This window comes from Bubalus kerabau, chromosome 6, assembly GCF_029407905.1.
Source record: "Bubalus kerabau isolate K-KA32 ecotype Philippines breed swamp buffalo chromosome 6, PCC_UOA_SB_1v2, whole genome shotgun sequence".
Taxonomy (NCBI): Eukaryota; Metazoa; Chordata; class Mammalia; order Artiodactyla; family Bovidae; genus Bubalus; species Bubalus kerabau.
Genome location: NC_073629.1, coordinates 17,243,626 through 17,255,838, shown reverse-complemented (window position 1 = coordinate 17,255,838; position 12,213 = coordinate 17,243,626). Strand labels below are relative to the sequence as shown.

Sequence of the window (12,213 nt, the reverse complement as noted above, 5' to 3'; positions counted from 1 at the left end):
GTGGATGCACACATTTAAATCCTTGGGTTCTTTAAGGATTAAATTCCCAGCCTCAGAGCTACTGGGTCTTTGTTTAGACATGTACGTCAGGACCCCATGTCTGGCTAGCCCAGCACGCCCTGAGCATGTAGGGAGTGGGGATGGGCTGTGAGGGGAAAGCTGAGGGGTGCACTTTGGACTTCTGCCTTTCTCTCCCTCTTTTCCTCCAGTTTCCAGATGAGACCTTGCGGAGTGGGGAGCTGCTCAACATGATCGTGGCTGTTATTGACTCAGCACAGGTGAACACAGAGCTGTCATCTCGAGAGGCCTGGGGACACAGGGCCCTGCTCCCCCCTCCTGCCTGCAGAGAGGGAGTCCTGCCCACAGGCACCCTGCTCCTGGCAGCCACTGTGTGTACCTTCGGCCCCAGGGGCTGGGAAGGAACGTGGAGCCCCCAGGGCAGCAGGCTGGGTATAGGCCAGTCCTGCTTGGGGTTCCCCTTATTCTCCATGCTTTGGGGGCACTCCTGTTCTTCAGGGAAACCAAGGGGACTGCTTTTCAGCTCTCCGTTGGTCTTCCCCTTGGCTCAGAACAAAAATGGTCAGACCACTTGTAGTTGACCTTTCATGCATACGTCCCTATGAGGCTGTAGCTTGGCTTGTGGTCCCTCCTCAGTCCTAAACTGGGGTCCCATTTCTGCTCCTTCCCACAAGAGCCCTCCTACCTGTGCTGTTCTCCCCACACCTGTAATCCAGCCTCCCATGGCCCTGCCCCCCTCAGCACAGGCTGGGATGGATCAGGGGCCCAGGCTACATCCAAGCAGAGAGGTTGCCTCTTCTCACTCTGCCATCAGGACATGAGGGATGGGTTTTTTGTAATGGTTTTTGCTCTGAACAGGGGAGTCTGGTCCCCATTGAAGCCAGTTGCTCCTTTGCCAGCCCCCTGAGTCCTTCAGGGTCCCGGTGTCCATCGTGTGCCTTTTCCTTCCCATTCCTTTATGACTTGGGTTTCACTTCCTCTGATTTTTCCCTGAATGAGCTCTTCTGCTTCTCTTTCCATACTAGCTTCCTGGCCTCTTTTAAAACCAATGGTTTCTGCCTTCTTCCTCATCCCCTTTAGCTTCAGGAGCTGGTCTGCCACGTGATGATGGGGAACCTGGTCATGTTTCGAAAAGACTCGGTCCTCAATATACTCAGTAAGTGTGCCAAGCCCTGAGGTTCCCTGGGAGATGAGAGGGGTGGCAGCCCTATGTACTTGATCAGTTGCTCATTTGTGTCCAACTCTCTGCAACCCGATGAACTGCAGCATGCCAAGCTTCCCTGTCCTTCACTATCTCCCAGAGGTGGTTGTGTACTTTCTAGTAACAGGAAAGCTGGCTCTGGGGCTGAGAATGAGGTAGAAGGTCCTTCCAGCCTGCCGTGGGCCTTTGGCAGTATCTGTTTGGATCTGTTCTTTGGCTGTATAAAAGTTCCTTGACCTGGCCTCAGAGTGATGAGAATACAGAAGCTATATGAAGGCTTTGGAAGTGTGCTTTGCATGAAAGGGAAAGTACTTATGGTCTTAGGATCGCTGTTCCCACACCTGTACATCCTTGCGTGAGGTGCTCATAGTCAGTGGGTTAGCCTTCTGTGCGTGTGACAGAATGTGAATATGTGTGTCTCTTCTCTGTCTACTCAGTCCAGAGCTTGGACTGGGAAACCTTTGAGCAGTACTGTGCCTGGCAGCTCTTCCTGGCCCACAACATCCCCCTGGAGACCATAATCCCCATCCTGCAGCACCTCAAGTACAAGGGTGAGTAGGGTCGTGGGCGGGAAATGTGACTGGAGAAGAGAGGACACTCCAGGGCTTGGGCCTCCAGGCTTCTTTTTAGATCAGTCCAGATCCACAGCTCCCCTTCCCAGCAGAATGCCAAGTGCAGAAAGGCAGGCCCCCTAAGTCACCTCTGCTCCTTAGGCGTGTCCTGCACCCCTCTCCAAGCCAGGTGCTGAACTGGGCTCAGGTGGCGTGGGACTGGGGGTCGCTCTTCCTGGTTTCTTGTTGAAGATTGTCTTTACTCCTGCCAGTAGCTGCGGCTGGGGGATGGGAGAGGTGCCAGAGTTTCTTTCCGGAATTTTGTGCTCCTCTGAACAGCCTCTACCTCCCCCATAGAGCACCCAGAGGCCCTGTCCTGTCTGCTGCTTCAGCTCCGAAGAGAGAAGTGAGTTCTGCCCACGCCCCTGGGGCTCTTTGGTCCCCACTCTGCACACACCAAGAGGTGCTGTCACACAAAGGGCTCCTGTCCTGCTCCTTTGCTGCCTGTTTTTTCCTGTTGTTGACATCTGCTTATTCCACCCTTCCCCCAAAGTGATTTACAAATAAGCAGGTCCCCTGGGATCTGGGCTTCCTCTCGACTTTACCCCCCTGCCCACCAGGAGCTGCCCGCAGAGGTGGGGACCGGACATCCCTGTTTCCTGCTGCCGCAGCAGTTCTAATCCCCGGTGGCTCCTGCTGCCCTCCCCCTCGCCCCTGTGGCTACCACGAGGCCAGTCCTAGAGGAGGAAGGGCCAGAGTGGAGGAGCCACAGGGGTGGGGTGTAGAGGGCGAATGGGCAGAGGCCCCTCCCTCTGTCAGAGGCACTGTTCCAAAACCCCAGGTGAATGGAGCAGCAGCTGTGCACCTTTTCCTTCCCACCTTCTTGCTGTCTTTCCGCCTTTTCTCCTCTCTTGGCTGAGAGACTGGAAGTGGGAAAGTTGGAGGGCCACGTGTCCCTTCCTTGGGCTCGATACCAGGGTGGCCCACTGCTCCAGCTAGGCAGGGCACAGGGAGCATTCACACCCCACAGACTTGTCCCTTTGCCTCCCTGGCCCACTTCTTGACTGCTCTGGGCAGCGTGGGGGAGACTGAGTGGGGCTCCTTCCCAGCACACACGCACACACCTTCTGCTGCCACAGAAACTGAAAAGCCTCGCTTCTTGTCTTCTGGCTTCTGCAGAGGATGAAACCAGGCATTCCTTGGCCCAAAGAGAAGAGGGAGAAGGATGTGAGAGTAGAAAGCTACCGCAAGTCTGGGGTGGGACAGGGGTAGAGAGGCCAGGGTTTGGGGGAAAAGTCCATGAGAGAGTGCCAGGGGTTCCTGTGGTCAGCTGTGTGAGCCAGGCGCCCCTGCCCGCACCCCGCTCTTGCCCCCAGGCCCAGCGAGGAGATGGTGAAGATGGTGCTGAGCCGGCCCTGCCACCCTGACGACCAGTTCACCACCAGCATCCTGAGGCACTGGTGCATGAAGCATGACGAGCTGCTGGCTGAGCATATCAAGTCCCTGCTCATCAAGAACAACAGCCTCCCACGCAAGAGGCAGAGGTGGGACCCTCCCGCAGGGCGGTCCAGTTTGGTCCTGGCCCAGCTTACGGGCGACACCTAGTGGTGTGAAGCAGCCTGCGTGCAGGACCACCGTGGCCCCTGTGCCTGTTTCTTCTGCCCCGTCTTTGATCCCTGTTCTAAGCCACCTCCATTACCCTGCCCGGCCCCTCCCAGTCCTGCCCTCCTTTCTCTGTAGGGGCTGCCTCTGTCCTAAGGAGGAACCCCAGTGGGGGAGGCTGTCCATGCTCCTGGAGTCCGCACCCCAAGCTCAGACTCACTCTCCTGACTTCCCCGCAGCCTGAGGAGTTCCAGCAGCAAGCTGGCCCAGCTGACTCTGGAGCAGATCTTGGAGCACCTGGACAATCTGCGTCTCAACCTGACCAACACCAAGCAGAACTGTACGCTTCCCCGCCCTCTCCCGCGTGCATGGCGCTGCCCCGACTCAGACCACCTGTGGATCCGGGTGGGGCAGCTCGCAGACACCTCACTGTTCCCCTTCCCTGCTCTCCCTTCTCCCTCTAGTTTTCAGCCAGACCCCAATTCTGCAGGCTCTGCAGCATGTCCAGGCGAGCTGTGACGAAGCCCACAAGATGAAGTGAGGCTCCTTGCACTTGTGGCCTTGAGAAGGAGCGGGAGAGGGGTTGGGTGAGGGTGGCCTGCTGGGGACACAAACTTAGTCTCCGGCAAGACCAGGTGCTTGAAAACAAATAAGAGACCGTGGCGTGAGGGCAGAGACAGGGTGGGAGGATGGCCCTGGGGCCAGGACGCCCACCCTCCGAGCGCTCCCTCTCCCCCTCAGGTTCAGCGATCTCTTCTCCCTGGCCGAGGAATACGAGGACTCTTCCACCAAGCCACCCAAGAGCCGGCGAAAAGCCGCTCTGTCCAGCCCCCGAAGTCGAAAGAATGCCACCCAGCCGCCCAATGCTGAGGAGGAGTCTGGCTCCAGCAGTGCCTCGGTGAGACCCCTGGCCGGGCATGCCACGCACGGGATGCAGGGAGAGGCCGGGTGCGGGCGGAGCTGGGCCTGGCAGCTGCCCGGGCTAGCGACTCTCCCTCCTCTCTCTCCCAGGAGGAAGAAGACACAAAACCGAAGCCCACCAAGAGGAAACGGAAAGGGTCCTCTGCAGTGGGGTCTGACAGTGACTGAGGCCCTGTTCCCCGTCCACCCCCAGTTGGACTGCCCTCCCCTCCTTGGTGAATCAGAGGTTAACAGAGGCTGGGGAGATCGTAGGGGAAGCAGCCTGTCCCCATCCCAGAGCTCACCCAGGGAGAAGGACGAGCTGCCTCCTGGAGCCCAGCCCTCGCGAGAAGCTGCTGTGCAGCCACCAGCCCCACCCCCTCCTCTCTGGGGCCCGCAGCCCCCTCGCTGCTGCTCCCACTGATACTGGGCTCCCACTGAAGCCAGAGGCTGTGCGAAGCCTGGACTGGAGGAAGTCCTCGCCCCCTCCCCCAGCCTCCCCAAAAGCTATTTCAGTAGAGGAGAGAAATGGCCGAGGGGTGGCCACAGAGGCTAGGATGAGAGTGAAAACTGTGCGCGCGTGCCCCTCCCCGCTCCCCCTTCAGGTCTTGATCTGCTCTGAACAGGCATTTTATAGTTGCCCTCTGTACATCGGTGTGAAATGAGCATTTAATCTGTGATGTGCTCACGTCGCCTTTTCCTCTCTGAGGGCCAGATGCCACAGGTGTTCAGGAAGGAATCTGAGAGGGAGGCCACAGCCCCACCCGGGGTGCCCTGGAGGCTTGTGCTGACCCAAAGTTGGCACCTCATGTGGGGCCAGAGCCCTGGGAGTCCCAGAGACATGTTCCACAGAACTGTCAAATGGTCCCATTTCCTTGGATCTGTCTGTCTTGTCTTTTTCTTTTTTTGGCAGAGATAATCGCATTTTAAAAGTTGTTTTTAAATGACAATAAAACAAGCCAGAAGCTCTTCTGTGCCAGAGTTGCTGCCCCCACTTACCCTGTGCATGTACCGGTGGTCTTGATTTAATTGGCACCCTTCTTCCCGTTCTCGCTTCCTGCCCGCCCCCTTCTTGTCCAGAGCAGGAGGGAGTTAGCTTTAACCCCCACGTCCTTCTTGCTGCTGCTGGCTGTGCAGGCCAGGCGCTGACCTGTCCAGGCAGAAATCAATGCTGTACCATCTCCCGGAAGCCTGTCTGTCCTTGTCCATCTCTCACGAAACTAGAGGCTTACAGAAGCTTCCGGAATGCTAGTGTTACATTGGTGGTGTAGTGGTGAGCATAGCTGCCTTCTAGAAGCTAGTGTGTCATACTCCAATGCTTACCAGCGACTGGAGGACCACCTGCTTGGGCTAGGGTTGGGTGGAGCTGCTGCTGCTGCTGCTAAGTCACTTCAGTCGTGTCCGACTCTGTGTGACCCCATAGACGGCAGCCACCAGGCTCCCCCGTCCCTGGGATTCTCCAGGCAAGAACACTGGAGTGGGTTGCCATTTCCTTCTCCAATGCATGGAAGTGAAAAGTGAAAGTGAAGTCACTCAGTCGTGTCCGACTCGTAGCGACCTCATGGACTGCAGCCTACCAGGCTCCTCTATCCATGGGATTTTCCAGGCAAGAGTACTGGAGAGGGGTGCCACTGCCTTCTCCGTTGGGTGGGGCGGGGGTTGCTGATACGTGTGCCTGGTGTAGAGTTCAGATACCTGAGAGAAGGAACCGTCTTCCTGTCTAGCCACTTGCCCATCCCTGTGTACCAGCGGAAAAGCTCCTTGGCTCTGCTTTTGTTCCGCTGCTGTCCTGGGAGCTTGAGTGGCAGGTTGAAGAGAAAGGAGTGAAGTTTGGGCTGACTGCAGACAGCTCCTCCTGTTCAGCTGGCAAATTTGTCTTTTACAGAATCCAGGTTTTCCCATCCCTCAAAGCTGCTGCTCCTTCCTTTGAAAGCTTAAACTGCCGGAGGCCTCTTTTCCTTCCCCTCTCTCCTTCCCCTGTTTCCTCTGCCCCAATTAAAACCAGGATGGAAAGCATTGGCTGGCTAGCCCCAATTATTGTCCCTTTGCCCAAAGGGAGGGGCCTCTGCTTCCATGGCCCCTCCAGAAATCTGGCTCTCTGGGCCTCCACCTCTCCCCTACTTCACTCTCGGCCCCCACCCATCTCCTGGGGTTGCTGCTGCTGGCGGCTGGAGGGAGGGCATGGGTCTGGCCAACGTGCCATGCCGCAACTTGCAGCACCATGTGGGCAGGAGGCCGAGTTCTTCAGTCTCCTGGGAGAATACTGCCACCCTCCCGTCATCCAGTGAAAATGAGAGGGAAAAGGGAATGATGGACTTGGCTCTTAGTGCCCTGGCTCTCTGACCGGGGGTCCAAAGTCCAGCCAGATGTCTAGACTGTCCTACAGAAAACCTTGAAACAGACCCGACCCTGGGATTTAGAGAAGGCTTGAGCACCGCCCAGGAGCTGGTAGGGTGCGGGCCGCCAGAGGTCCGGGAGGGAGCGCGCCTGGGGCGGAGCGTAGCTCTGGGGAGGGCCGGGCTGCGGGGCCGCCCCCCACTAGCACTCCTCCTGGGCCTCCACTCTTCGCCCGTGGGGAGGGGGGCTGGGTGGGAAGGGGCGTGTGCCAGCGCGCCCGCTCCCGGGAAGGAGAGGTCTGAGCGCTAGACCAGCGGCCCCAGTTTGTCGGAAGGGAGTATCGGGCCTGTCTGCGAGCTGCTGGGGCCAGACCGGGCCGAGCGGAGGAAGCGGGCACCATGGCCTCTCTCCTGCTGCTACCCCTGCTGCTGCTGCTGCCGCTGCTGCTGCTGCCACTGCGCCTCTGGTCTAGATTGCGCTGGCTCGCGGCAGACTTGGCCTTCACGATGCGCGCCCTACGCTGCAAACGGGCCCTTCGAGCGCGCGCTCTGGCCGCGGCTGCCGCCGACCCAGAAGGTCCTGAGGGGGGCTGCAGCCTGGCCTGGCGCCTCGCGCAGCTGGCCCGGCAGCGCCCGGCGCACACCTTTCTCATTCACGGCGCGCAGCGCTTTAGCTACGCGGAGGCCGAGCGCCACAGCAACCGGGCTGCGCGCGCCTTTTTGCGCGCGCGAGGCTGGGACGGGGGACTCGGCCGCGGCGGCACGGGGGGCGCCGGGGAAGGCGAGCGGGCGGCGCACTGCGCGAGAGACCAGGCGGCCGGAAGCGGCGCGGCGCGGGCCGTGCGGGAAGGGGATGGCGCGGCCCCTCTGGCACCTGGGGCCACCGTGGCGCTGCTGCTCCCCGCCTGCCCAGAGTTCCTGTGGCTCTGGTTCGGGCTGGCCAAGGCCGGCCTGCGCACGGCCTTTGTGCCCACCGCTCTGCGCCGGGGTCCCCTACAGCACTGCCTCCGCAGCTGCGGCGCCCGCGCGCTAGTGCTGGCGCCAGGTAAGGACCGAGCGCCCGACAGGCGGGGGCGGGGCCAGCCACGGAAAGGGGCGTGCCGAGGGCCGAGCGGGAGTGTGCTGGAGAGCAGGCCGCACTCGCTCCAAGGGGTTCGGAAGCGATGCGGAAAAGAGTTCTTCGGGCTTGTGACGGGAGGCAGCTGGGTCTCTCTCTGGTTTCCCAAGGATTTCCCAAGACTTGGGCTCCAGGTCCCAGGCCCATGATGGGACGTCGGTCCTGTCCTCTTCAGCCGTCCTTACTCGGGAACTGTGCGAGTCGCGGGTGGGGGCACAAATGGGGTACAGGGGTGGGGAGTCTTCTGGGTCGGGTGGAACTGCGGGGCTGTGCTTTCCCACCCCATCCAGAATTCTTGGAGTCCCTGGAGCCTGATCTGCCGGCCCTGAGAGCCATGGGGCTTCACCTGTGGGCTGTGGGCTCTGACACCCGTCCTGCTGGAATCAGCGATTTTCTGGCTGAGGCCTCCGCTGAAGTGGATGGGCCAGTGCCCGGGTACCTGTCTGCCCCCCAGAACATGACGGACACGTGCCTGTATATCTTCACCTCCGGCACCACGGGTGAGCATATTTACCCCCCAGAATCTAAAGCCAAGGAAGGCAGGGGCCTGGGAACCGGAACTGTGACCTCCTGGGCTCCTAGGCCACTCCTCCACAGCCCCCAGGGAGAAGGGTGATCCCAGGGGCCAGTCTCCCCTACCTCGGCAACCCTCCCACCCCTCTTCATTTCTCCACTTCCCTGAACGTCCCTCATTTCTGGGACATCGCGGCCTGCCTTCTCAGTTTCAGCCTTGCCTCTGCCTCTTGCTGCGGGAAACCAGCAGGGGCAAAGGGGGAGACAAGGATTGGGTTCAGACCTTTCCCTGACCTCCCCTGCCTCCACCCCCAGGCCTCCCCAAGGCTGCTCGGATCAGTCACCTGAAGGTCCTGCAATGCCAGGCATTCTACCAGCTGTGCGGTGCCCACCAGGAGGATGTGATCTACCTCGCCCTCCCACTCTACCACATGTCTGGCTCCCTGTTGGGCATCGTGGGATGCTTGGGCATTGGTCAGTCTCCCCCGCCCCAACCCCTCATTCAGCCCTCTGGCAAGTGCTTAATGCCAGCAAACCTCTAAGTTCCTACTGTGGTGTGCTCACCTGGGGATGCTTCCTGAGCCCTTCAGGGTGGAGAATGGAGAGGAAGGAGGCTGGGTCTCCTCTACAGGAGCTCCTGGTTCAATGGAGAAGCATCACCTGCACAGACCTACAGGCTGAGCAACCAGGGGGGACATGCAGTTCGTGGAACTCCAGGCTCCAAAGGCCAGGAGATGGGAGGGCTGTGAATGTCAGCCCAGGAAGGGGCAAATGGAGAAGAGGGTTGAGACCTGGGGGCAGGGTTCAGGGAATGGACTGCGTGAGGATGGAAGTGGGGACAGGGCACTCACCTCCCTAAATTACAGGTGGGAAGGGATGAGGGCCAGCTTGGCCTGTGGCAAGTATGACTGTCACAGCCTGGTCTTTCAGGGAATTACACTATAGTGAACGCTAGTGTCTGGGAAGAAGGGAGTCAGGACCCCACGCCCCCCTCCAGCTATAACCTCGCCTCCTTCCTTCCTCCTCCCTCACCCCCCCCCCCCCCGATCCTGGCAGGGGCCACAGTGGTGCTGAAGTCCAAGTTCTCAGCTGGCCAGTTCTGGGAGGACTGCCAGCAGCACAGGGTGACGGTGTTCCAGTACATCGGGGAATTATGCCGATACCTCGTCAACCAGCCCCCGGTGCGTGGGCGCAGATCCTGGGCGGAGCCACGGCGGCAGGGAGGTGGGCAGTTGGCAGGGGGCACTGAGACCGTTGTCTTGAGAGTCAGAGAGAGGAAGCAAAAAGAAGAAAATGGAAGGGGGGAGAAGGAGCCTGGGTGGTCGGACTTGGATGCTTAGGGCACCTGAAGGCGGTCACAGTGAAGGGCGTCGAGGAGAAGGGGAGCTGAGGAGAAGGGGAGCTGGCCGGCATCTGGAGGCTGAAGCTCCTGCCGCTCTCCCCACCTGTCTCAGAACAAGGCAGAACGTGGACATAAGGTCCGGCTGGTGGTGGGAAGTGGGCTGCGGCCGGACACCTGGGAGCGCTTCGTGCGGCGCTTCGGGCCCCTGCAGGTGCTGGAAACGTACGGGTTGACCGAGGGCAACGTGGCCACTTTCAACTACACCGGACAGCAGGGCGCTGTGGGGCGCGCCTCCTGGCTTTACAAGGTGAGTTGCAGGAGGAAGCCAGGAAATCCGGGGGACAGTGTGGGGGGAGTTAGTGGGGAGGGGGCTCATGCACCGGAAGTGACCCAGTCCCTGGGTCTCCCTTCCCCCAGCATGTCTTCCCCTTCTCTTTGATTCGCTATGATGTCACCACAGGGGAGCCAGTTCGGGACACCCAGGGGCACTGTGTGGCCACGTCTCCAGGTTTGTGTCCAGGTGGGGTGGGCGGGGTGGTGTACTTGGAGAGTGGCGTGGGGGGCGGCCACCCCTGACCCCAGTGGCTCTGCCAGGTGAGCCAGGCCTGCTGGTGGCCCCTGTGAGCCAGCAGTCGCCATTCCTGGGCTACGCTGGGGGCCCAGAGCTGGCCCGGGGAAAGCTGCTGAAGCACGTCTTCCGGCCTGGGGATGTTTTCTTCAACACCGGGGACCTGTTAGTCTGCGACAACCAGGGTTTTCTTCGCTTCCATGATCGTACCGGAGATACGTTCAGGTACCTGCCCCTCACTTTCTGATTCTTCTCCTGTGCGTCTGAATTTCTGGGACCCAAACCCTCTAAACCTCTAAGCTGTGCACCAACCCAGCTTCTCACCTAACCTCTCCTCTCCAGCCTCCCAGCTTCTTCCCCGAGACCATCTGGCACCTCGCCCTCATCCCGGCCTCTTTGTCTCCCCACCAAGCTCAGGTGGCCCTGCCCCCTGACTCCGAGTTTCCCATCTCTGGCAGGTGGAAGGGGGAGAATGTGGCCACCACCGAGGTGGCCGAGGCCTTGGAGGCCCTGGACTTTCTTCAGGAGGTGAACGTCTACGGAGTCACTGTGCCAGGTGCCCAGGCAGTGGGGAGGGGCACGAGGCCCACCACGCAGAAGTGGTGTTACGTTGGGTGCAGGGAGCAGAGGGCCTCGTGGGGGTCAGCTCCCACGGCTGACCCTGCCCCCCACACCCACCAGGGCATGAAGGCCGGGCGGGGATGGCAGCCCTGGCTCTCCGTCCCCCCCACTCTTTGGACCTTGTGCAGCTCTATGCCCATGTTTCTGAGAACTTGCCACCTTATGCCCGGCCTCGATTCCTAAGGCTCCAGGTAAGCAGCCACCCCTGCTCTGACCCTTTACCTCACCCTGTATATCTGCAGCAGTCAGTGGCTCCCAAACCCCACCGGAGGACCCCCACGTAACATACTCTGTGAAGAGAAAAAGCAGTTCCTTCCCAGACACGTGCTTTTCACCCACTTTGTCCTTCAGGCCTGGCCCCTTCTCTTCCCTGTCACCCTCACCTCTAAACCTGGGCCTCATCTCCTCTTTCCCCAGACTTGCCCCTCCACAAAACTCAGGCAGTTCCCCTGAACTGCTGGGGCAGAATACCCCTTCCTTCAGCCTCCTCTGACCTCCCCTTCCCCAGGAGTCCCTGGCCACCACAGAGACCTTCAAGCAGCAGAAGGTTCGAATGGCAAAAGAGGGCTTTGACCCAAGTGCGCTGTCCGACCCGCTCTACATTCTGGACCAGGCAGGGGGTGCCTACCTGCCGCTCACGCCTGCCCGGTACAGCGCCCTCCTGGCCGGGGACCTTCGCATCTGAGCGCCCCCACGCCAGCGCACCCGACAGGGGGGCCCTGTGGGCTGGGGAACTGCTGTTGGGGATCTTTTCTATACCAGATTTGTAATCTTTATTTTGTAATAAACTTGACCAGAGCTCCCCTGGCTCTTTCTGCTCCACAGTATCAGCTTTCCCATCTGTTTGTGGAACTGCTTTTCTCACTGACATTTTCTCCCGGTCAGAGCTGCAGGCGCTCCTGGCCGGACTCTGGGCCTGAGCTCAGTGTCTGGACCTCGGTATTTTTCCTCTCGGATGACCCCGTGTGATCCTTGTCCCTGGAAAACCCCTGATGACTGATGTCTGTGCTGTGGGTATTCTGTCCCAGTTTCACTCCCTGAGCATGGGGCTCCCACTGCTTCCTCTGGGGAGCTAGAGGTCCCAAGGGGTTCACTCAAATGGCCTAAGTGGACAGAGGTTTGGAAACCCTGCCCCCTGCGGGCAGCCAAACATCTCCACAAACTCACCTGTGGTTGGGGCCTGGGGAAGGGTCTTAAATGGGCAAAACAGAGGCTTCATTTTGGGAGAAAGGACCCTCCAGACACACCTCACCCCTCGAAACTGGCTTTGTTATCCATTCCCTGAGGGGGAGGGGTGCAGCCTCTCAGTGCAACTCAGATGTTCCGAATCTTACCCAGTTAGTCCTGTATTCCCAGAAGTGGCAGTGCAGTTTCTGGGGAGAGTTGCCTGAAAGCCCTCCTTGGAGCAGGGCTTCAAAAACATGTATGCTTGTGGTGGCAGAGG

The 12,213-nt window shown here is 59.8% G+C and overlaps 2 protein-coding genes across 3 annotated transcripts in view; both read left to right on the top strand.

The window, feature by feature from the left end:
• INTS3 (integrator complex subunit 3) overlaps positions 1 to 5,241 on the top strand; it is a 39,213-nt gene extending 33,972 nt beyond the window's left edge. Inside the window, exons 22-30 of one of the 2 annotated variants that reach the window (XM_055584223.1) lie at positions 210 to 278; positions 1,099 to 1,174; positions 1,657 to 1,770; positions 2,128 to 2,176; positions 3,147 to 3,314; positions 3,612 to 3,712; positions 3,837 to 3,909; positions 4,114 to 4,270; positions 4,384 to 5,241. In XM_055584223.1, the coding sequence (XP_055440198.1) occupies positions 210 to 278; positions 1,099 to 1,174; positions 1,657 to 1,770; positions 2,128 to 2,176; positions 3,147 to 3,314; positions 3,612 to 3,712; positions 3,837 to 3,909; positions 4,114 to 4,270; positions 4,384 to 4,461 (885 nt within the window). In that variant the 3' untranslated portion in view covers positions 4,462 to 5,241. The remainder of the gene's footprint in view (positions 1 to 209; positions 279 to 1,098; positions 1,175 to 1,656; positions 1,771 to 2,127; positions 2,177 to 3,146; positions 3,315 to 3,611; positions 3,713 to 3,836; positions 3,910 to 4,113; positions 4,271 to 4,383) is intronic. The other variant, XM_055584224.1, reaches the window with a different exon arrangement.
• A 1,657-nt stretch (positions 5,242 to 6,898) lies between these two features.
• Positions 6,899 to 11,586, top strand: SLC27A3 (solute carrier family 27 member 3). Its single transcript, XM_055586809.1, has 10 exons — positions 6,899 to 7,653; positions 8,016 to 8,225; positions 8,554 to 8,712; positions 9,295 to 9,419; positions 9,693 to 9,887; positions 9,998 to 10,088; positions 10,175 to 10,373; positions 10,607 to 10,704; positions 10,830 to 10,960; positions 11,278 to 11,586. The coding sequence occupies exons 1-10, from the start codon at positions 7,008 to 7,010 to the stop codon at positions 11,452 to 11,454; spliced, it is 2,031 nt and encodes a 676-aa protein (XP_055442784.1). The 5' UTR covers positions 6,899 to 7,007; the 3' UTR covers positions 11,455 to 11,586.
• The last annotated feature ends 627 nt before the right edge of the window (positions 11,587 to 12,213 follow it).

Excerpts from the sequence above, each read along its gene's own strand:
- SLC27A3 (XM_055586809.1), top strand. The coding sequence starts at position 7,008 with ATGGCCTCTCTCCTGCTGCTACCCCTGCTGCTGCTGCTGCCGCTGCTG. Across the intron at positions 10,089-10,174 it reads CTGTGTGGCCACGTCTCCAG|GTGAGCCAGGCCTGCTGGTG; the intron begins GTTTGTGTCCAG and ends TGGCTCTGCCAG. Across the intron at positions 10,374-10,606 it reads CGTACCGGAGATACGTTCAG|GTGGAAGGGGGAGAATGTGG; the intron begins GTACCTGCCCCT and ends CATCTCTGGCAG.